The sequence below is a fragment of the Macrotis lagotis genome, chromosome 5, assembly GCF_037893015.1.
Source record: "Macrotis lagotis isolate mMagLag1 chromosome 5, bilby.v1.9.chrom.fasta, whole genome shotgun sequence".
NCBI classification, from domain to species: Eukaryota; Metazoa; Chordata; class Mammalia; order Peramelemorphia; family Peramelidae; genus Macrotis; species Macrotis lagotis.
The window spans coordinates 131458273-131483948 of NC_133662.1; the positions used below are offsets into that span (position 1 = coordinate 131458273).

At 35.8% G+C, this 25676-nt stretch overlaps 1 protein-coding gene across 1 annotated transcript in view; it reads left to right on the forward strand.

Annotated features, from left to right (window-relative positions):
* The window catches only part of NKAIN2 (sodium/potassium transporting ATPase interacting 2), a 1359833-nt gene extending 1341222 nt beyond the window's left edge, over positions 1-18611 (forward strand). The window contains exons 6-7 of the mRNA XM_074187495.1: positions 8636-8717; positions 17800-18611. Coding sequence (XP_074043596.1) covers positions 8636-8717; positions 17800-17809 — 92 coding nt within the window. The 3' untranslated portion in view covers positions 17810-18611. The remainder of the gene's footprint in view (positions 1-8635; positions 8718-17799) is intronic.
* Positions 18612-25676: the final 7065 nt, after the last annotated feature.

The following is a 25676-nucleotide window of genomic DNA, read 5'->3' on the forward strand; positions in this document are numbered from 1 at the left end:
GCCAATGTCAAGACATGGAGAAAGGAAATGGAGTGTTGCATTTGAGGAATTACAAGAAAGTCAGCATCCTAGTGGAGTACAGTGAAAGAAGACTGGAAAAGCAGGAAGAATCCAAGTTACAAAGATCATTAAATGACAAAGTATATGGAACAGTGAATAGAATGTCAGACCTGAATTCAGAAAGACTCATCTTTCTGGGTTCAAATCTGGTTTCAGACACTCACTAACTGTGACCCTGGGCAAGTAACTTAACCCTGTTTGCCTCAGTTTCCTCATCTGTGAAATGAGTTGGAGAAGGAATGGCAAACCAAGAAAACCAAGAAAACACCAAATAAGGTTATCAGGAATCAGATATGACTGAAATAATTGAAAAACCAAAATGACAAAGGTGTTTATGTTTGATCCCAGAGATAATAAAAAGGCATGCACACTTGCATTTTTGAAAAGTCACTTGTGTTAGCTGGAGTGGAGAGGGGTGAGACTTTAGGTATCCATTAGAAAGTTAGGGCAGTAGTCTGGCAAGAAGTCATGAGGTCCTGAACTAGGGTGGTTGGCTATATGAGTGTATAAATGGGATGAATGAGAGCAAGAAATCAACAGTGACACTGAGGTCACAAACCCAATGATTGGACAGGTGATGTTGCTTTGACAGTATTAGAGAAATCCAGATTAGTACTAAAATGACAATTGGCAGCAAAAAAAAAAAGAGGCAACTTCCTGTTAAAAATAGAGGTGGTTCCAACTTCTGCCCATATTATAATCTCAACAATGTCAACTAACCCATTTTACTCCTACAGCTTGCCTCCAGGAATAAATTCCCCAAGTAACTGTAGTATATCATCTATCTTTTTTCTGAGATTTTCTGAGTTCATCAATGTATAAAGCTCCCTAATGAAGAAACTCCCTTTACCAAAATGAATAAGGAATTGTCCTAACATTTATGATCCTCTAGAGTTGCATGGGTCATTGAAAGGCTAAATGACTTTACCATGGTCACACAAACTCATTTCAGAGGTGAGATAAACTAAATTAAGCAGTCTCTTTAGGGGGCAGCTAGGTGGCATAGTGAATGGAGCACCGGCCCTGCAGTTAGGAGTACCTGAGTTCGAATGCAACCACAGATACTTAATAATTGCTTAGCTGTGTGGCCTTGGGCAAGCCACTTAACCCCATTGCCTTGCAAAAAACCTTTAAAAAAGTCTCTTTAATCCCTCCACTATGTGTCCTCTCTTAGATATTCACTGAAATGGAAATGAAATTTCTTAGATTTGGAAGACACCTTAGAAAACCTCTAATTCTAATTACCCAAAACGGGGGTCCTTTCTATAACACCTGTCACAGGTAACTGAACATTGCCAACCAAATTGGAAGGATATAAAAATGGTCATCGGAAGTGGATTCTAGTTGGCCTTGCCAGTAAGAGAAATGCAAGAAAATGGCCTTACAAATCTGACTTCCATTATTGAATGGAATAAACCAATCTATAAGCATTTGTGAAGTCCCTATGTGTCAGGAACTTGAAATACAAAGAAACCAATTAATTAAGGGAACACAATTCCAAGTTATCATTGAAAATAGAAGTTGGAGGAAGGTTTAATAATTCTAGGAAAATTATTAAAAATATATGTTATCAAAAATATTTTGGTTACCAAAATAGGTACTGGTATGTTTGGTATTACTTTTTCTTTCTGGCTCTGGTCAAAGACAGAAACTTTTTTTTTAATTCACAGAACAGGACCCTAGGAAGACCCTGAGAAAATAGTTTTGATGAATAAGGTTAAAAACTGCAGCATCTGCACTGATTTGTCTAATGAGTCTCATTTCAGTCAAATCACGTTTCTACTGCCAGGAATGTATCTGTGGCATGGCACTTTGACTGACCTTTCAGGCACATCCAGGATAAAGCACCCAGGGAGAAGGGCTGCATTTTCTGTGCTTAGAGAAAAATAGCTCTAAGTCCATGGGGAGCGTTCAGCACAGTCTGGATACTTCAAGCTTTGTATAGTCAACTGAATCACTGCCACCATGAAGTTGGTCTAGCAGGGGGCAGGAGAACACATTCAGTTTGCTGCTTTGTGCTTTGGCCTAAGGTTGGTTATGCTCTAAATCTCTTTTGTAGAATTGGCAGTAAGGACCCTTGACATCCCCTCCTGTAGGGATAATAGGCATAGACATTATTTTCATTTACCCACACAAATTCCTTTAATGCCTATAAATCAGGTTCTTCTAAACATGTATGTTCAGCTTTCTGGGGATAGTTATAAAAACCTCCCCTTGTGGTCTTTTCCACCTCTATCTTCAAAAGCATGTATCTTGACTGGTGACTTTTTCATTAACAACAAAGGTATAATTTTATGTTACTATTCATCACAGCCAACACTCATAAAAATATACAGTTTAGGGTTTGCTGAATTCAGTGTTCATTATTAAAATGTTTAAATAGAAGGGGAAAGCTCACTACACGACATAGTTTTTACAAAAGATATTTATTCAGAAAGGATTTTCTACAACTTGGTAATTTCCTAATTCCACTATATTAGTGCTATTAAATGTTAATAATTAAAATTGATATAGTATTTTATTAATATAAACTTATTAGCATTCCTAATAACCTCTCTTAGGAGGCAAATATAATTATGCCCACTTTGCAGATAGGAAAATTAAGTCAGACTATAAATATGATTTGAAACCATTATAGAGGGTGCAAAAAGTGATGGCTCTAATCACTGCTCTGTGATGTGGGCTAAATCATTTGACCTTTCTGTGTCTTTATTTTCTCAGTTATAGAGTAAGGATAATCATGCATGTTTTCCTCTTTGATGGGATGTTAAGGATCAAATCATAATGTGAGTTAATTTTCAAAACCTTTAGGACACTATCATGTAGGAATTATTGTTCTTAATGAAATGGTTTCAGTAAAGTAAGAAAAGGTCTGGCATAAGTGTTCGTAAAACATCTGATTACACATGGTTCAGTATTTTAAAAAATACGTATATACTGTCACTGAACTTTGATATGTGTGATTTTCTAAAAACAATTCATACCACTTCAACTCATTTCAGTAAGAGACCTGTAGGAACATGTGTAGGTTATGATACATAGCACATGATAAGGAGCAAGCCTGCTTCACAGTAAAAGCAATCTAGATCTATGCTAGCTCTTGTTTGCCCAATTCCCATTCACCATGCTAAAAATCAAAGGCAGTGCCTTTTGTCGCTGATAGGGACAGAATCTTGGAAAGATGTCATCAAAGCCAGTGAAATCCTTAATCTTCTTTTCACATTCTCTGATGAGACTCTAAGTGATGTAAGGAATATGCCAAGATGTTGAAATGAAGACTTCATTCCACCCATTGGAGAAATTAGCATTGGAATCACAGCCATAAGGGATGAATCTGAGAAAATCACTTCCATAATGTTCAATTAAAGAAAGGAATTGTTTAAGAAAGCTTAAATAAATGCTCCTTAAGATATGGGACACAAAAAGAAATGACTTTAAGAATGTAACAAGTATAAAAGCCTCTTCAATAAGACAAGAAAGATGACTGAGGAAAATATTGGAGCAGTACACCACTCTCCATCATAGTTAAAAATCCAGGTCAGAGTGATTTTTTTGATCAATCACAACATTGTATTGTTATATTATTCTGTCAGAATACAAAAAATGGATAGTGTAATGAATGAGTAAGTTTTTTCTAAAATATGTACCATCCCTCCTGGCTCTGCTTATTTGAAGGTGGGATGTGAAGGTGGAGTGAAGGTTTACGACAAACCCTAGTTTTTGGCTAAAGAAATAACTTGTTCTCCACATACCCTAAGAGGAATCACAAGAGGTAGAATAGACTACTGGGAGTATCTAAGCTCTTGTCAAAAGTACAGTATCCTGATGTTGCCAGATATCATGAGGGAATCTTACAAGGTGCTAGGAAACCAAGGAAAACTGGTGATGTGAAATCAATAAATAAGCAGGCTTATCAACAGATACTTGTAATCAGAAATAGTTTGGGAAGGGAAATGGATGGGTCATCCTCAGCTGAAAGTGGTATCAGGGTATGTTAGCTCTCAGACATAGGGAGGTAGTGTGGTCCCCTCTCCCCCTGATAATCAAGAGGATTAATCAAGACCAGGACTTAAAACAGTCAGACCCACCAAGCACAGATGGAGGGGACTCTGTAGATTAATGATAAAGGTATAGCTATGCTAATTAGTCAACCCTAAGATAGATGGCAAAAAACCCAATAGTGAAGGTAATTAGCCATTTTTGACTACCAAGCAGAGTGCCTCATAATAAATGGTCCAGAGGTCTATATAAATTGGGGGTAGTTGCTGGAGATTAGGGAACTAAAAGGTTTGTGGAGGATGTAACAAGCAAAATTATCTTTTGACAAACAGGTAAATTTGACCTCCAAGGAATCCCTGGATTGGTTGGATGAGATATATGGCTAAAATATATCAGTAAAAGAGTTCCATATTCAAGACAGTTTACATAGAAGTAGGTGTTAATATAGTGTTATAAATCAAGAAACATTCATGAAAGGGGAAAACACAAGCAGGATAAAAGAAATATGGTAAAGAACACATTGATGAGGATATGTAGAAGGAGAAACTGAAATGCTATTGTACCAAGAATACACAGTTGACTATTCTCATATCTTCAACATTATTAATATCCTTCTTGGATATTTTCTTCTGTAAATTACTGGGTTTCTATATTGATTTTTTTCCTATGTTGGACCTGTTACTCTATGTTATACAGACTATCTAGTATTATTGTTATATATGAATTCAAATATATGTGAACATTTATTCCCTCCTCCAATTTCATAATAAGCTCCTTTCAATCAGGTGTACATATATATATGTGTGTGTGTGTGTGTGTGTGTGTGTATGTGTATAGATTTGCTGCTCTTTAAAATGTACTTCATCCCTGGCTAAGAGCCCATAATTCCTGTATCTAAAGCATGGCCCAGAATACAAATCCCATTCTCTGACACCTTCTTCTTGACCAGCTGTTCACTTCCCATATCCTCCTTTCTCTTCTGAAATCCCTTCCTTAAATTGGCAGCAGTGATTAAAAACACCATCTGTGTCCCTAAAGTCTTCAGTTTCTTTCCTAGAACTTCATAATCCCTAAAAAGATGAAGAGTTAAGAGTTATTCCTTTAGTCATTTATTTTGTCATAAGAATAACTAGCATTCAAAGAGTCCTTTAAAGTTTGCAAAGTGATCCACATATGTCATTTGTTCCTCACAGCTCTATGAAGTTGGGGTTACTATTACTTCCATTTTAGTAATCAATAAGTATTTAGTAAAAGTTTATAATTGTGTTAAGAGATTGGAGACATAGTCCCTACCCTCAAGGAGTTTATAATCTAGTGGTGGACATAACCTGAAAATAATTATAGACAAAGCAAGTGCTCTCTCTCTCTCTCTCTCTCTCTCTCTCTCTCTCTCTCTCTCTCTCTCACACACACACACACACACACACACACACACACACACACACACACACACACGAAATGGGAAATAATAGAGGAAAGGCACTGAAATTAAGAAAAAGACTCAGACTTTGGGAAGTCTTCTTATAAAAGGGGAGATTTAATTTGAGACTCAGAAATGGAAGATAGAATTCCCAGAGACCAGAGATGAAGTTTCTAGTTTATAGAACAACCAGGAGATATTACTGGATTGAAAATCATATGTCTGGTAAGTAATGTGTAAGAAGAGTGGAAAGGTGGAAGGGAACTAGATTATGAAGGACTATGAATTCAGCAAATACATTTTGTATTTGCTCCTGGAGGCAACAGAAAGCCCCTGGAGTTTATTGAGTGGGTAGTGATAGGACTGGACATATAGGAGAGACTTGAGGCAGGCAGATCCACCTTGCAATAATCCAGGAGTGAGGTGATTGTGACCTACACCAGGTTGATGGCAGTAACAGGGAGAGAAGGGGACTTGTTTGAGGAATATGGCAAAGATGGAATCGAGAGACCTTGGCAAGAGTTTGGATATGGATGTGAAGTCAGTGAGGATTTCAGAATGACTCCTAGGTTGTGACCCTGAGGAACTAGAAAGATTGTATTGCTCTCTCCAGAAATAGGAAAGGTAGGAGAGGGATGGGGTTTAAGGGGAAAGATAATGAATTCTATTTGGATATGTTGAGTTTGAGAAGTGTCCTGGATATCCAATTCAAGGTGTCAAAGAATCAAAACTGGGGCAGGATAGGTAGACTTAAAATTCATCACCACAGTGATGGAAACTAAATCCATAGGAGCTGATGACATCGCCATGTATAGAATAGAAGGAAAAGAGAAGATGGTCCAGGACAGAACCCTAAGGGACACCCTCAGTTAGAGGATGTGATCTGGAGGAGAATCCAGCAGAGAGAAAAAGAAGGTGCAGTGAGATAAAAGGAAAACCAGAAGAGAAAGGTATTTCAAAAAGCTAGAGAGAGAAGAGATTATCAAGGAAAAGAGTATAAACAGTATAAAAGGTGAATGAAGTTTGAGAAAAGGTCATTAGACTTGACAACAAAGATCATTAATAACTTTGGAGAGAGCAGTTGAGCAGAATAAGTTCAGAAGCCAGATTGTAAGGGGTTGAAAAGAGAGTAAAAGAAAAAAATCAAATGAATAAACAAAAACATCTATTGAGGATGATGTTTTCAAGGAGTTTAGCTATAAAAGACAAAAGAGATTTAGGATGTTAGTGGAGATGGAAAGATAAAGTGAGGGTCTTTTCACAATAAGGGAGAACATGGACATGTTTTAAGAAGTAGAAAATAAGCGAGAGAGAGAGAGAGAGAGAGAGAGAGAGAGAGAGAGAGAGAGAGAGAGAGAGATTGAAAATAAGTGAGAATGGAGATGACAGAAGGGTCAATCAATTGGAGGAGACAGGATGGAATAGGATCATTTGAGCAGGTATAGAGGTTTGCCTTGGCAAGGAGTAAGGCCATTTCATCATGTGAGTCAGAGGGGGAAGAGAAGATGAAAAAAAGGTATCTTAGTGACAGGAGATAAGGAAGAGAGGGAGGAGAGTTCATAGAAAATGGCCTCAATTTTATCTGTAAAATGTGAGGCAGGATTCTCAGATGAGAAAGTAAGGGGAAGGGGAGCCATGGAATGTTTGAGGTCAGATGAAAAGTTTGGGAGAGTTCAAGTAGAGAGAGAGAGTATGAGTAGATAAGGGAAGTAGAAGTGAAGCTTAAAAATCAAAACAAAACCTAAGGCTGAAAGAGAGTAAATGACTTGTCCAGGTTTATTTAACTAGAAAGCACTCAAAGGAAGCTGCAAAGCAAGCGCTTTCTGACTTTCTCCACTCCAACAGCTAGCTACCTCCATATGGTACGGAGACCAACTGAAGTCTGAGATCAAGTGGATCAAGTGGTTAGTATCAGGCTTGTTCAAAAACTCCAAAGCACAAGCACTACAAGCCAGATACTTGAATAGTCTTTTCACTTACTATAATTACTAAAAGTGAGATTCCTAAGTCTATGTCACAGCAAGATAGCTGGAGTATGGTAGCTGAGTCTGTTCTCATCATGAGTGGCTTTGTTTCCAGTGTATCCTAGGCAAGACTTTTATTATAATAGACTTTCCTTACAAGATTCTTTCATTAGCAGTAACAGTGTTCATAATCACTTTACAAATAGTTGATCCTCATGATAATCATGAGGAGGGTAGGTACCAATATTAGCCCCATTTTAGAAATGAGAAAATATCCTGAAGGTAAACACAGATTAAGTGACTTGCCCCAGGTTCACATGGTTTTCCTGAGTTCAAGTCCAGTTCTCCATTCATTATATCAGGTAATTGCCTTGTTCATTTATATTTGATCATTAATAAACATATTCCTGACCTCTCTCCCCAGAAAATTATCAGTTCTTAATATCTATGAGAATGTCTTTTGTAGAGACTCAATTTTTAACCTTTTTCACCTCTAACTTTCATCTACCAAGATATCAGGCAAAATGAAGATATCAGATGTTGCCTACTTATATCTTGCCTCATCATTTTTCCATCATCCTCAGTGCATGGAATTTTTTTTGGAGGAGGAACATAATTCAATTTATTTTGCTAAATAAATGGAGCATTACAGCGTCTAACAATATGTAGCACATTCTTGCTGTTTCTTGCTGGTTTGTGTTGAATGTCAGACCCATTTTGTGTAAACCTCCATCCTGTCCGCCACATGAAATCACTGTAATTCTATTTTACTTTCATAGAAATTGACTTTTCTATACTTTAACTCCTTGTCAACATCATTAGAAACTAAAAGATGCTTCAGTCTTTTTATACTTTTCTAAGTTTCTCTCTTACCATCGGGAGTCAGGGAAAACCAAAGCTACCAGCAGGAAAGTAGATAGAGAAAAAAATTTCCAATTAGGATTTTCTAATTTGAGATGAGTACATAATTCTTTCTCACATATAAGAAAATTCTTGTAAAACTGTAATTGATTCCCTGAGACCACAAAAAAGTCATTACCTTGAAGGAACTACCTTTTTTACATCCTCCACTATTAGTCACTCTCAATTTAACAGATTATTAGGTGTTCTGTCCATATTAAGCTCTGGGAAACTTTATTCTTGTTTATCTCTTCAAACATTGTTTCTAATAAATATAATTTTCTCTTTTCAGTTGATTTCATAGGTGGATTTGACTCTTATGGCTATCAAGGTCCACAGAAGACATCTCATTTACAACTACAGCCCATGTACATGTAAGAACTTTGTTTTTGTGATGTTTCTTAAAGTGCAGGAATGAGAAGATAATTCAGAATTGATGATGATATTTTTGACAGAATAGTTTCAATATGTTTATTCCACCAGTGTTATTTTTCTAACATAATCATTTCTCTTTGTATTATGTACCACATTTTCTTAAAATGTTGATTTTTAAAGTGATTTATCTGAGGTTCAGAAATGATGTCTGTATTCCTACAGTTAGCCCTACTCTTATTAATGTACCAGGTTTCTCCTCAAGTATCCATATAGTTTGCTGCTCCTGTCTTCTATTTATCATTGCATTTGTATATTTGGACCCCTCAAAATGTGAATGTGTTCAAGACTGATTAATTTCATAATTGGATAGAGGTACACATTTTTTCCTTTGGACATATCCAAAATGAATTTTCTGTTTGCTTGACAAATAGGTTTGTAACAGGAGTTTTGTTTTTCTTTTCTTCTCAATGTGTGTTTTGGAGGGTAAGTTTGAGCAAGAGGAGGAAATTTTTTACTAACTGAAAAAATAAAATTCAATTTTAAAAAATGACCATTTTGGTAATTGAATGGAAATGGATTGGAGTAAGGAAAGAGAGATACATGAGACCCAAAGACCAACCAGGTTAATACATTAATCAACTAAAAATTTGACGAAAAATAGCTAAATGACTGCTGTGTAAGTGCAAAGTAGTAAAGATTAGAAATAATCCCAATAGTAATATACAGTGCTTTAAATTTTTCAAGTCCTTTACAAATATTATCTCACTAAAAATCATTTTACACACAAGAAAACTGAGACAGAGATTAAATGACTTGCCACAGGTCATTCAGCTGGGTAGCTAGATGATGCAGTGGCTAGAAATTAGTCCTAGAGTCAGTAAGATCCGAGTTCAAATCTAGCCTCTGATACTTAGCTATATGACCCTGGGAAAGCCTCAGTTTCCTCATTTGTAAGCTGAGTTGGAGAAGAAAATGGCAAACTACTCCAGTATCTTGCCCAAAAAATATCTCAAAAGGGGTCAAGAAGGTCAGACAGGACTGAAATGACTAAACTAATAGATGGTAAATATCTGAGGCCAAATCTGAATCAAGGTCTTTTTTGCCTCCTGGGCTGAAACTCCATTTTCTGCAACCACCTTGCTACCTAGAAAAGAGGAGGTGCCAATAAGACTTAATAATAATAGTAATATTTAATGTAGAGTATCTTCATTTCTTTTTTTTGGTCAATAGACATTTGAGAAATGCAAGGCAATGTACCAGGTGCTAAGCATACAGAGATAAAATAAAATATATTCTCTCTTCCTTCGAGAAGTTTAAATTTTAGTCAGGGAGTGGAGATTAGAATAAGGCCTGTTATTTCACTAATATTGGAAGCTCTCACTGAGGAAACTTCTTCCAGTGTAAGTTGGCACCAACTTTGCAAATTGGAGGTTTAGCCAAGGACTTAAGACATAGAGGTTAATTGATTTGTTCAAGGTGGCAGAACAAAGTGTATTAGCAGTGGGGCTTGATTCATCTCTTCCTTACTCCTAAGTCAATTTTCTAGCCACATCCACATCCTGTTTCTCATAGAATAGCAGAGGGGAGGGGATAACATTCACTAGATACTCTCATATATCCCAGTTTCTAGATACTAGGCTAAATGGATGTATTAAGTATACTGAGAAAAATGCTATGTTCCTACATAATAGCATCCTTGGACATTAGGCTTCTGCCTCGTTAGCATTTACCATATTTAGCCCTGACCTAAACCCACTATACTACTCCCTGGACAGCTTCCCACTTTGACACACCACCTGGTTTGTGTCTCTCTCTACACCCCTTTCCAACTCTAGTTCTAATATAATAAATTGACACTTCCAAAACATTCCCATTTCAACTCCTTTGTATGTGTGGCTCCATCTATTAGCTCCCTGAGGGCAGAGACTGCATGCTTATATTTGTATACATAGCCAAAGTAACTACAAGTAAAAATCGCTGAATATAATACATTTAATGCATTTGTTCATGAAACCAGTAAAAGAGAGATTTGGGATAGTTTAGGATCATAGATTCAAAGGGAACTTGGAGTTTATCCAATTCAATCCCTTCATTTTACAGATGAGGAAACTGAGGCACAGAAAGATTAAAGTGACCTGCCCAGGATCACACAGGTTATTATAGGCAGTCTTTGAGCCTTTTTACTCTCAAAAACTAATTCCTTTTCCACTGTACAACCATGCATCACACAATAGTGGACATATAGATAGTACCTTGAAGAAACTACAAATTTTTTCAATTGGGAAAGTAACATCAGAGCAGCTGGATAAAGCACAGGCCCTGGAATCAGGAGGACCTGTGTTCAAATCCGACATCAGACACTAATTCCCTAGCTGTGTGACATAACCCCATTGCCTTGCCAAAAAAAAGTAACATCCTAAACATTCTTCATTATAATAAAGTTCCATACGGATTTTTACTTGTTTTTAAAAATGTCATAGTTTAGAAGAATGGCTTCAGTTTCCTTGTTCTGATGTGCCTTTTAAATCATAAATACTGGGAAATTTGTGCAAAGAACTTACATTTACCTATGGAAGTATAAAGACAGATAATTGAAATTCAAAGACTATTCTTTAAAAACCACTTTTTTTGCAGTCATACATTCTACTCAAACTACTAATGTCATGTAATATCTGAGCCTCAGTTTCCCCATCTAGCAAATGAACTATAATATGGCATATCTTCTAAGTACTTCTAAAATGTGCTTATTAATATTTCCTTCCTTTTCTGTCTCCCTGTGCCTTGACAGTGCCTCTAGGGGAAACTGCACAATGGCCACAAAGCAAGACAAGCTTTGGAAGATCCACAGACTAGAAAATAATCCCCTAACTAAAACAAAGTTGATCCTACAGGGATACTGTTAGTTACTGTTAGTTCCATAGGAAGAATGTTCTCCTTTGTTTGTGTCTTAAGGAAATGACCAGATAATATTACAATGGGTTTTTAGGATGTTATGATAGGCTTAGTTAAAATGTGTTAATGATGTTTTTGTGTAATGACACTGTACTGGGCAGTCAGTAAATAGCAAGACTAATCATTGTTCTTCTAATTCACTCATTCAAGGAAACCCATAGCAAAGAAATGTCCCAGTGTATGTTGCTAACATATGTATGCCAGGAGGTCCAGGATGGGGAGAGACTTATATGTGTGAAAATATTTATAGCAGTACTTTTGTGGTAGTGAAGAAGTGGTTGCTCATCAGCAAGTCAACATTTGAAAAATTGTGGTATATGAGCATAATGGAAATCCTACAAGAAAAACTGAATAAAAGAATTCAAAGAAACTTGGAAATATCTGTAAGAAGTAATTCAATGAGAAATAAGCAGAACTAAAGAAGAATATATGCAATAACATCAATAATATGAAAAAAACACCACCAAAACTGCCTTGAGCTTTGGGCAATACTAATGATCAGTCTTAATCCCTGAGAAGAGAGATTGAAAAGTAACTCCCTCCTTTAAATAGAGGGGTGGGGAACCACAGGTATTGAATGTTGCATATGCCAGCAAACATATTCCCTGCATTTGGTGATTTTGCTTCATGGTTTTTCCTTTGTTCAAGAGAAATATGTTGCTTACTGCATTTAGGGAAAAAGGATAAATCCAAATATGACTGTGGTAGAAAAAGTAGGCATCAATAAACTTTTTTAAAAATTAATGCAAAAAAAAAAAAAGATGTGAAGAAGAAAAAAAAGAAAAACTGGTTATATTTATAGCTATGGTAGAGGAAAAAATGAGCATCACAGAGAAATCAGAAGATATGTAGGGACATGTGTCTGAGACAAAGAAAACCAGAATGATGACTCTTGGAAATACAATTTTTTAATATTTCAGTGCTGGCTTCTCCCTTATGTAAATGATTCTATTGTGTTGCAAGAAGCAAAATGCATATGCACACTTCTGTTCCTTTTATTAAATGCACAGAAGGAAGACTGTCATAAGGCAGAAGCCAACAAATACATCCACATGTCACTCACAAAAAGCTGTCTCTAATCATGATCTCACATAATTTCAGCCCAAGGAAAGAATGAAAATATGCCCATGCTCAGGAACAGCCCATCAACACCCACCAGACATTGCCATTCCTCTTACTCAGCTTTAGTGATACCCATTGTCTCTATTAGACAGTCATATGAATATCCTCTTTGCTGATCAACAGATGCTAGTGAGAGGAAACAAATAAATGGGAAAAGAAATTTAGATTCACAGAAATGAATGCTAATGGTAGATAATGACATTTTAAAGTTTTTAACAATATGTTAGTTTTGTCTATAAAAATTACTTGGTCTAAAAGTCATACCCAAAAGACTAAATGATCAATGGATTTAAAGAATAAATGGACTCAAAGGAATTATAAACTATAAAATAATCATATTAAAAGTTTCTCAAATATATTAATAAGACAACATGATTCAAAGTCACTCTTGGTTAACTTCACACTTAAATCGGCAAAGATGATATGAGATAGAAATAAAGTTGGACAAACTATAGAAAGATATACATGCCTTTTCAATACTATTGGGGAGTTATAAATTCATCTGACCATTCTGGAAAGTACTTTAAAATTTTGTTAAGAAAAAGGTGAAATAACTATGATCTTAGGCTCAGAGAAATTAGTTAAATGCTTCATAGAAGCCAAAATCAGGAAAGAAGTTACCGGTATACAAAATAGCAAAGAACTTGAAACAAAGTTCGTGCCTATCAATTAGTAAATAGCTAAAGAAATGGTGGTACATAAGTGTAATGTAATATTACTGTGTCATTTAGAAAACAGCTACTAAATCTGGAGAAGGATATGTATATATTTGAATTAATACAGAGTAAAATAAGCAGAACTAGGAAATCTACATTAATATACACATATGTGTGGATATAGATATATTACAGTGTAGATGGAAAGAACAACAATGATGATGACAAAAACAACTCAACACTTTGTAGATATGACCAAGTATTTTCCTGTAGAAGAGCTGATAAAAAAGTACCTCCCTTCTTCACAAAGGTGGGGAACAGGAGATATGAAATATTGTTTATGGCCTAAGACTAAATAGATGTGATTATCACTTTTTCTTTAATTGGTCTTTTGAACTTTTCAGTCTTTATTACAATGGATAGTTCTCTACAGGGAAAGGAGAGGGATATATTCAAAAATAAAATTAAAAGAAATAAAAGGTAGAAATAATTTTAAGGTATTTAGTCTAAAGATAAGTATAATACTTACCCTTAACTATCACAACTCATACATAGATAATTATATTATCATTTACAAAGAATACTTTGGGGGAAAGATGTAGACAGCATCATTCACAAAGGCAGCATGGAACAATAAAGAAATTATATTTGAAGTCAGAGGCTAAACTATCTTTTTTCAGTCATTTTCAACTCTTTTTGAACCTACTTGGGGTTTATTTGGCAAAATACTGGATTGGTTTGCTATTTCCTTCTCCAGTTTATGTTATAGGTAAGAAATTGAAACAAAAAGGGTTAAGTTCTTGCCCAGGTCACATAGATAATGTGTCTAAGGTCATATCTGAACTCAAGAGGATGAGTCTTTCTGATTCCAAGACCAGTGTTCTATCAATTACACTACCTAGTCTTAGGTTCATATCCCAGATTGAAACCTATTGTTTGCCTTATTTATAAAATAAGAAGTTGGGATTACATGACCCCTGGGATTCCTACAAGTTCCAAATCTATGACCTGATAAGTCAGAACCCTAACAAACTAGAAAGTAGCAACCTACCAGAATTTTAATGCTTGTCTCTGTACTGTCTCTGCTTTCTCTCTCTCTCTCTCTCTCTCTCTCTCTCTCTCTCTCTCTCTCTCTCTCTCTCTCTCTCTCTCTCTCTCCCCTCCCCCTTTCCTCTCTCTTCTCTCTCTCTCTCTCTCTCTCTCTCTCTCTCTATGATTGAAATGTTGAATCATCTACATTAGAAACATAGTGATAATGTGACTCTAGGCAAGTCACTTACCCCCATTTCCTTGCAAAAAAAGAAGAAACCTAATGATGCCACTTTAAAAAAATGCTCAAATGAACCTTGTGTATTAGTACATCTCAAAAAGAAAAAATCTACAGTCACTGAAATGTCAGAGATGATTTTTTTCTAGTCCATGACCTACATTATAAGACTGAGCAAAATAATGTGCATCCTCTATTTTAAACAAGAAGTTTAGAATATTTGTCAAACAATTATAATAAACTGATTTTGGCTTCCTGAATGTAGAAAATCAGATGATGACAGAGTATTGTCACCTCATGTTATCCTAAAATAAATTGGCTACATCAATGATATGGAGTTGGGAATGTGAATCAATCAGTCAGCAAACATTTCATAAGTTCCTATTTTGTGCTAACACTGATCCTACAAAGAATGACATAGGGCAGTACCTACCCTTAAAGATCTTATAGTTTTATGGGGAGACAACATGAAAGCAACTTTGTTCAACAAGCTATGGGAAAGATGAATTAGAGATAATTAACAGAGAGAAGGAGTTGCTAGTTGTCTTGATAGTGCATATTATTGCCATTCTTGAAGTCAGGAAGAATCATTACCCTGAGTTCAAATCTGGTTTCAAACATTTATTAAATATGCGATCCTGACCAAGTCACTTAACTTTGTTTGCCTTAGTTTCCTCATCTATCAAATGAGCCAAAGAAGGTATTAACAAATTACTCTAGTATCTTTGCCAAGAAAACCCCAAATGAAGTCTTGAAGAGTTTAGATATGACTGAAACAACTTGCCAACAAAGGGATGGCCCTGGTATTAAGGGGGAATGGGAAAAATTTCTTGTAGAAGATGGGATTTTTTAACAAAGACTTGAAAGGAGCCAGGTTAGCCAGTAAACAAAGATGAGAAGGGAGAAAGTTTCAGACATGGTGAACAGGAAGTAAAAAATACATAATAAATTTGTCAATCAATGGTAATATTCAAAAAGAGAACTGGTAGCTGGAAAGAGCTGTTTCAGTGAATGATTAGATCAGAAGTCAAACTATGTAGTTAAGAAGGGAGTAAGAGGAAAAGAAGTACAGGCATTGACTGAAGAAAGATACAGAATTCTTATAGTGTTTAGCCAGAAAAGGGAGCAAAGATAGAGGATGATAGCAGTAATGAATGGATCAACTAAGGGCTTTTTGAAGATGCAGGAGATATGGGTTTATTTGTAGGCAATAGGGAAGCAGCCCATAGTCAGGAAGAAAATAAAAGATAAGTAAAAAAATGGTGAAGAAAGAAGGGACAATCTACTAGCTAGAGAGGAAAAAAAGAAGAGATGAGATCATATAATTGAAACACTTGATTTTCCTTTAGTAATATCTGGGCATAGTTAAATGATAATAGAGTATTCTAACTTCATGTCCCCAAAAAATAAATTGTCTATATAGTGGAATAAGAATTCAAGGGTTAGATGGGGGTTGTTTACAGAGCATCTCCAAACTCTTGAAATTTACATAATGAAGAGTACATTACTGGGTCCTCTTAAAAACATTCTTCAAGTTTTAGTCTAAAAAGAATTTAACCCAGAATAACTATTAATTTTCCTCTTATATTCATAAACTCAAAAATTTAAAGTTGAAAGCCACCTTTGAGGTCACTGAATCTGGTCTCCTCATTTTAAAAATGAGAAAAATTGAAGCCTAGGGAAGTTAAGTGACTTGTCCTGCATGAAAAGACTAAGAACTGAATATAGGCATTCATTAAGCCAAACTCAGTACTCAATTAAAAATATCATAGTATCTCAATTCTACTTCTTCATATGCACCATCTGAAATTTTTAAATTCTAACATTTTCCAGATTTTTTGGTTCCTAAAATTAGTTTATTTGTGTATTTTTAAATGACAGTCTCTTGCAATTTTTTAATACACATATTAGTTATAGGATCATTCATTTAGAGCTGGAAGAAACTTTAGAGGTCAACCTAATCTTATCTAATCATTTTACAGATGAGAAAACTGAGGCTTAGAGAAGTTACATGACTGGCCCAAGGTCATGAAGGTGACTGGTAGCAATACTAATATATGAGCCCAGATTGCCAATTCTGGATTCAGTGGTCTTTCCACTCTACCACATTGCCTCTGATTAGAAAGGCATGCAACTGCTGTCTATTCAAGCAAGTGAATAGTCAACCCTCAACCAAACACAAATCTAATTCATAGAAGAGGGCCTAGGATCCATGAATTTCCAGTCTGTCATCTTTATGTGCCTGCTTGCAACCTTCAAACTCCTTTCTATCAACAAACCTTAAGATTTTCGAATCAAAGTAATTTACCATTATGGTCTGTTCAGGCACAGTAAAAACATACACATAGCAACGGAAAAGAATAAGATTCTTTAGACTGAGTAGAGTCTGCTTTGATAGCTGTGTGTCATTCTAGCTGCAGGGGTTTCCATTAAACATGACAGCAGTTGTGTGACTAAGACCCTGAACAATGCTCTCAAAACACTGCCACAGATGTCTTAAATGAAAGGTCTTTTTTTCCCTTTCTCTTTTTTCTTTTTCTTTTCTTTTTATTCCTCCCACATTCAGTTTACAGAGAGCCTTCTTTTTGGTTAAAGTGGTTCTGACTTCTCCTGACTTGAAATTCTTCAGGTGATCTTCCAGTTTATATTCAGTTAAGAATAGGATTTCATGTCTTAAAGTTTGGTCATATTTCCCTGTGATCTGAGAGCCTCATTCACTGGGGCTGAATACACCCAGAGAAATGGTAGTGCTGTCATTCATCCATGAGATTATTCTATTAGAATATGCTCACATTTACAGGTTAAATTTGATTTGACATTCAATGACCTCCTTCCTATACACATCTTCTATTTTGGAACAGGAGTCCACATTTGTATGGTGCCTCCTTAACCTAATTGAGAATTTTTTTGGGGGGTGGACAATTGATAAAAGGGGAAAAAAGATGCTTGTAACCCTTTTGACATGCCCTTCATTTGTACTACTACCCTGTACTTGGAGAAGAGAAGGAAGGTGATAAATAGAATGTCCTAATCCATTACCCAGTTAATTATAAACATCTTTTTTTCTCCATCTCTCTCTTTTAGGTCCAAGTAAGCAATGTGACTTCAGTGTGTCAGCTCAAGGACCTTTCAAAGAACTTGTTTCACAATGGCCTCCTGTGTTTTACAAAGAGCAAGAAGCAACATATCTGTGTTTAAAAAAATCAAAAAACAACCACCATCACCAAGCATAAGCTGAGACACAAAAAATCTATAGTTCCACTTGGCCTCTTCTTCCTAACAAACACAGATGCCCGGGAGACCCTCTCTTGGATTTCCTGCATGTACAGACAACTGCCAGGCCTTTGGAAGGTCCAAAAGGAGAAGCGTCGGTGCCCTCTGCTGCCCGTTCTTTACCTTTACCTTCTGCATTCCAACTAATGGGAGAGCCTGGGTGAAGGTGTATCCAGTTCAGAATCATTTGACAGTCCTCCATCCACCTAATAGCACCAAGTCTCCTTAGTGTAGTAGTAATAAATAATAACAATAATAATAATAATACAGTACCACGATGACCTTGTAACTGAAGTCTATCTAGACGGCAGGTTGTTTGCCCTAAAGGCTGTCCAGTACATACTTGCCTTAACCCATCTAAGTTGTACAAGAGAGAAACTCATTGCAGGCTCTCTGAAGTAGTTTCCTTCAGGCTGCTGTTAATTCTGGGGGGGAAAAAACAAAAGTCAGCTCGTTTCAAGTCAGGGAACAAGACTGCCTAGTTCAGCAACCCCGGAGCTTCTGTGGGATCAACTGCCAGCTGTCAGTGAAGTGCTTTACTATTGAGCCGACACGGTGGCCAAAAAAGTAACCATAACAATAATAATCTTGACGATAATCTTTATAATACTAAATAAGGTCTTGGGAAGGGGGATGCAGGGGGGAGGGGGCGTTGGGAGACACAAAGCAAAACTCATTAAACTACTAACCTTCCTGGAAACAGCTTCGTTAACCCCATTATTTTTATTTACTACACTCTAGGCATTTTTCTAAGTAACTTCCAATATGTCTTTTACTAACTCCAGAAACACCTGCAGATTTCTATCAACAGAGGCCAACTGAATATGTATTAGCTATGTTTACTCTTTTATATCTAATTCAAATGGAAGATCTGATGTAAGTGAACCTTTTTTTTCTAACTTCCGCATATGAGATTATTTTTTGTGGGTGGGGGGTAGGGAGGGGAAATAGTTATCTTGGTGAAATATTTGAGATCTCTTTGTGGTATTTGGGGGATCTGTTGTGTGTTAGAGTGTGTATTTTAATCTTCCTGTATTATCGTGGCTGAAAAAAAATACTGTGCTGTTAATGTAGTTGGCAACAAGATGCCTTTGGGAACTTAATAGTAGGTCAATGTGTTTATGGAATACTCTGAACTCCTAGGAAATTTCGTTTTGTTTTGAATCTGAGCTGTATTTTCAGGCACTATGTGGCTTTCATTAGCGGTAAACATATTTGTTCGGACTTTTCAGGAACTTGGATTGGCTTTGTTTCTTTTCTTGGAACTACCTTAGAACACTCCAGACAAGAGGGGAAAAATAATGCCTTCCCACCATCTTGAAGGGGCATGGGAAATCTAGGATTTAGAGAACAGCTTAAGCTGGCAAAGAACAATTGATTCTTTTCCTAGTTCTTTCTCCTTGGTGGAGGTTCTGAGATGATGACCTATGTGGAACCTGAGTCTGCCCATATCTACAGAACCAAGTCCTGTTTACTGTGTTTGCATGGATATCTGTATCTCACACACACAAATATATATAATACATTTATTTTAAAAATTGTCTAGAAAAAAGAACAAAAGTTCACCATTGAAAAGTAAGCTACAAAGATAGGTTCCAGGAATTATACTTGCATTTTTTTCCAGTGGCTTATACAATGTGTCTACATAGACATGTATAAAATATAAAATCTCAAATTTTTCAGTGAAATCTCCTCTCATGCACATTCCCTGCATGTCTGAATAATATTATTGAGGGAAAATAATATTGACCCCAAGCTGGCCTTTTGGCATCAAAACATAAATGCTATATTCAAGGAAGCATCAGAACATCGTTTATATGAGATTTCCCTATACATACTTGTAATGAGGTTTTGCTGTAGTGTACATGTATATGGATATATGGGTGTGTGTGTAGGCTCACCCAAGCACATAATAGGCCCTCATAGTCCTACTTTAAGTTGCAGCCAAGTCACCATCACCCCCTTCACACATTAAAATAAGAAATGATGTTGACTACTAAACAATGTTCAGTGGACAGAACTGTCGTGGAAGCAATTCTGAGCACAGTAGTGTGACTATATCTGGAATAACATCCAAGTTCTACAGCAGCTGTATCCTCCTCAAAATCCAGGAAAGAATGCTATTTTTCTAGGCTGGGCTTTTGTTATTAAAAACCTAATATTCAGAAGGCAAGAGTTATGATCCTGATGTGTCTTTTTCTTTCTTTTTCCTTGGCATTTGTTAATTCTGAATGTATTTTTAACAGAAGTGATTTTTTTGACTTATTAGTGTAATTTGCATTTTAAAAATAAACGGAAAAAAAGAAACCCATTCAACTTCTGAGCTCTCCCTTGGAACCCCTGTGGCTTCTCACACAAATTGTAGGCAGTCTGGCAATTCCACTAGACTGAGGAATCCTATTACATTTACATGAAGGTAGAGGTAAGGTCCTGTCCTGCACTGAAATGTGTCAGCAGTGAATAGAAATTGCCAGGTCATGACATCATTTTAGCTCAGTCATAGGTAACACTTATTTTCATTATCTCTCAACACTAAAAGGCTTCTTGAGTAAGACTACCTGTAATAGACTTGCTGTCATTTGGAAAATGTGTGTGTGGTTTTTTTTTATTTTGCCTACTCATCTGGAAGTTAGAGTCAATAGCAAGTTGACAGTTGTCAAAAGTGTGAGGCTGGTGTATTAAATACCCTCTGCTAAATTGGGCAAAGGGTCAGACATTCCCTCTGCCACCAGAAGAGATTATTTTAAATGGTTACTTATTTACTCTTTCAGTACAAAAATGCATTTATTATGACTAATTATAGTAAAACTCTGATATCCATTTCAACCAATGACAACAGTAGCATAATCCTTGAGAAGAGGAAGACAATAAAGATTATTAGAATTAAATTTTTGAGGGTTTAGATGGAAGATAGAGGACAACCCCAAAGAACCTGTAATTCACCATAGAGCAAGAATTAGAAGGACTTTTAGAAGCCATAATTCAATGCCTTTCTTTAATAATTGTGAGGAGGCTATGACCTAAAGATGCTAAGATCATACAGATAATCATCAGAAGCAGGATTTTAATTCAAGTCCTCTGGCTTCAGAGTCACTACTCCATGCTTTCTTGAAATCAAAGAACTTCAAATGACACCCATCAAAAAATGTCTTCCTTGTTCACCACCAGTTAAGGGTGAGGGAGAGCTGGGAAAACAACCCTGATAAGAATAGGAACTAAGGATTCCATTCACCCACACATTCATTAGATTAAATTGTCCACACTCCTTCCTCTCCCTTGAGTCCTCACAAATTGGATTAAAGGCATATTCTAATGCTTCCAGCTAACTAGACCTTACTGAAGTCAACCCATTGAAAATGTAGATCTCAAAAAAAAAAAAATTAAGATCTCTAGGCTTTACCAGATAAAGCCATGGAATAGTCAAATAGGCTTAGACCCTAGCTATTTCTTATTACAAAGGTGCTCTGGATACTTTCTTGTGGTTCAATTTGCACTTTTATAGTATCTCTCTTTTGTTAAGTGAAAGGTATCAAATTAATTGTTTTTATAAGTGTTTTCCCCCCACCACTTTTCTGTTTCATGAAGAAACCTCAAATTCAATGAAGTATCACCTTATAGGTCTGTACTTTTCAGAAACAAGAACTGGTCCTTTCCTCCTACTTCTTTTTCCCTTTATTCACACAAAAAGATGATTCCTCTTATGAAGATAAAAGAACCCTTTTCAGAGGTTCAGGATACGGAAGACATCCATGGGACTAAGTTATCTTTGACAACGGTCTTTGCTCTGGCCGAGAGAGATGCTGGGGTTCATAAGTTCACTTGATTGGTGGGCCGACCAGACACTTCCTCAACAGAGGAGTCCAGGATCTTTGTACTTTGCTTGTATAGGTTTATGATCCCAGGAAATGTCATGCTGCAATAAGACCTGTATTTGTTCTCTATTAAAAGAGTTCCATCTTCTGTCTCTGATAAAATGAGGTATGTAGAAAATACTCATATCCCTAGGGAAGTGAAGATTTAGTGTGGGTCATTTATTACAGAAAAAAATTGATTTTGTATTAAATAACTTACATTATACGATGAAATAATAGTTTTGTTTATACGTTAGTTTTCCTAGAATCACTGTGTCTAAGAAAGCTCAGATAATTCAATTTTTATTCTCACACAATCTGAAAAAGACAAATTGCCTAAAAGTAGATGGAGTTTGGGGATCTTTTTTTTATTTTGTTTTGTTTTTCCTGAATGGCACCTTTGGAAAGGTGTTCCAGAACCTATCCATTCTCCTGTATCTTTGCCAACTTCTGGTCTGTGCAAAGGAAATTGATGTTCATGATAATGATTCAAAGGTATAATGAAATCTGGAACTGGAATTCAGTGATCTAGGAACTGGAATGTCAAATACAAATAGAAATGGATCCCTGCTGTTGCATATTGACATAGGAAATCAGATCTATGTTGTACTGTTTTGATTTTGTTAAACATTTCCCAATTATATTTTAAGCAGATTTTGTCCCATTAAGCTACAGTAACTTTGATGCTTTTGACTTGAAATATAAATGACTATATACAATCCAGTTTTACTGCACAGTATTTTAGAAGAGTCAGTTCTTTAAATTAGAAATCATTAAATTTGACGGCTGGAAGTTTCTTGTAGTCTATCTAATCCAATCTTCTCATTTTACATATGAAGAAACTTAGGTCCAGAGAGGTTATTAAATGACTTATCCAAAATTATATAGGTGTGTGTCTGAGGCAAGATTTGAACCAATGTCTTCTTGATACAGGTTCTGCACCCTATTCACTTGGCTATATTGCCTCTTGAATCCATGCATGGAGTCTATGGTGACTTAGCAAATAATATTTTCTTCATTAGAAATACTGTGGGGGTGGCTAGGTGGCGCAGTGAATAGAGCACCAGCCTTGGAGTCAGGAGTACCTGGGTTCAAATCTGACCTCAGACACTTAATAATTACCTACCTGTGTGGCCTTGGGCAAGCCACTTAATCCCATTGCCTTGAAAAATCTAAAAAAAATAAAAAATACTGTGGTTAATTATACATAAACTCGAGATGGGGATTGAAAGTTCTGTGGTTTGTTTTTGTAAAAAATGTATAATTACCATCATAACAATATTGAGTAGACCTAGAACTTGTCCTCCTAAATCATTTGAAATACTCTTCCTTGAGAATTCCTGCCTTACACTTACAAAATGAGGAATTCAGCATTTGTCCACAAGAAGCTCATATATTAAGAACCTCCTCTTTGATATACAAACTCCCACATTTCTGTTCTCTCTTGGATCTTCCAATATAATCATGCTTTATCACTTTTCCCTCTCTTCATGTCTACCCAACAAAACCATAAGAAATCTTTAATTCTTTGATATATGCCCAGTTTAAGTCCTTATATCTCCTATGTAAACTAGGTGACTCAGTGAATAAAGTGCCAGGTCTTGGGTCAGAAAGACTCATCTTCCTAAATTCAAATCTGGCCTCAGACAAGAGGCTGTGTGACCTCAAGTAATTCATTTAACTTTGTATGCCTCAGTTTCCTCATCTGTAAAATGAACTGGAGAAAGAAAGGTCTCCAGCATCTTTACTAAAAAAAAAAAAAACAGGGTTAGACATGACTAAAAATAACTGAACAACAGCAAAATATAAAGATTTGCAACATATTTACAAATATTTCATTTGTTTCTCATGACAAATGTTTGAGAAAGGTGCTATTTAAACCTATTTTGAAAATGTGACAAATGAAGCTGGCAAAAAAGTGACTTCCTTGGAGTCACACAACTGGAAATGTCTGAAGCAAGATTTGAACATAGATCTTCCTGACTAAATTCAGCACTGTATCCCCTACACTGCCTACTGACACCTAAATGTTCTGTGCCAAATATTTTTGATAATCATTATTGTACCAGAGTCCTGACAAGGTACTTAATAGATGTTCTATTTCCTGTTTTAACAAAGATACTCTATAATAGCCTAAGAATCTATAGGCAAGATGATGTTTTCAAAGACTTTGAATTTATCACCTTCCCTTCAACATAATTCACCATCATTAACTCAACACTGAGGTTGTTTGACTTCAACCCGATGATGTTTTGGTTAAGGCTGAAACATGAGATAACACGACATCCCAATGTTCCAAGTGGCCTCCAATAAGATTTATGCCTGTGTGTGTGTGTGTGTGTGTGTGTGTGTGTGTGTGTGCAAGTGTGAAAACCCCTACTATATATTGAAATCAGAATATCCCCAAAAGATATAACAAATGAAACCAGAAGAATAATGAAGAAAAATGACAACTCATAGAATGGGAATAAACAGTGTGTGCCTCTGGTAAATAACTCCCTGAAGAACTCTTAGAAAAGACTTACTGATTAATTGAATCAATCCATCATCCTTTTGGTGACAGCATTTTCAATTTGCAAACTTTTGTTGTTGTTTTATTCCTTTACTATTATAGCTTCAAATTTCTAGAAGAATAAAATGTAGATTTGTTGAGGGGTTGTGTTTTGTCATTGTTCTGTTATTCACAGTTGTTGCTATCCTATTCTCTAGATATCTGAAGAAATTCATTTCAATTTCAATAGCTAGGTGAGAGGAATGAGCTTGAGAATTGTAAGATGAGTCTCCACTCCTGATTTTTTTCCTTCTGAAATGAATTTTCAAAGCACATCAATATCTGGAACTAATTTACTGCTCAAGTCTATGATACTTGAGGCAATGTAGTGTACTACAAAAGCCACTGAACTCAGAAGACCAAATGTAAATGAAATCAGTTTTTAAACATAAGCTGTGACCTATAAAGAGTTATTTTAGTTGCTGTTATTTCTGAGTGTATAGGTACCATTCTAATTTTGAATGGGCCACTACATCCAACTTTTTTAGCTTTTATCCACTTTTTGACCAGGTCATCATGCCTAGTGCACTAAGGAAGTAGAAAATTCATGTCTAATCATACAGTCTTGGTTTTCCAGAATTGGAATAATTTCAAGAAAAGAAAGCATTTTAATATTTAATAAAAGAAAACTTTTAATGAAGCTTTTTTTAAAAGTTATTTTGATAGCTCAAGTGCCCTGTCTTTTGTCTTTATAAATATGTTTACCACAACAATAGAGATGAATTCTATCTGTACTATATTTTGTTATGGTACCTTAGTCTCTATTACAGTGGATAGAGCACTGGCCCTGGAGTCAGGAGGACCTGAGTTCAAATTGAACCTCAGACACATAATAATTACCTCGCTGTGTCTAAATGACTTGACCTTGGAAAAAAATTGGATCCTGGGAAATACTTTTACATTTTCAATAGATATTTGAACACATTTCTGGTCATACTGTGGATTCAGTGGATGTGGATACATTTCAATAAAATGTGGATAATTTCAATAAAATGTGACTATATTTCAATTAAAAAAAACACCATAATTTAATCATGAAATTTCAGCAAGGTCTATTAGCAGATAACCCTTATGAAACTTTAACTAAATTAAATCATCATGAAAATATGATAAAAGTTCAAAAGTGATTTTTCCAGATCAAGTACTGACTTTTTTTTTAATGGCTACGCGCCTTCATGTTATTTGTAACATGATCAATAGAACACATAAAATCAATTTATTCATAAAATATACTTTGCTATGTTTGTCGATAGAGATGGTAAAGCATAATGAATACAGGCTTGGTG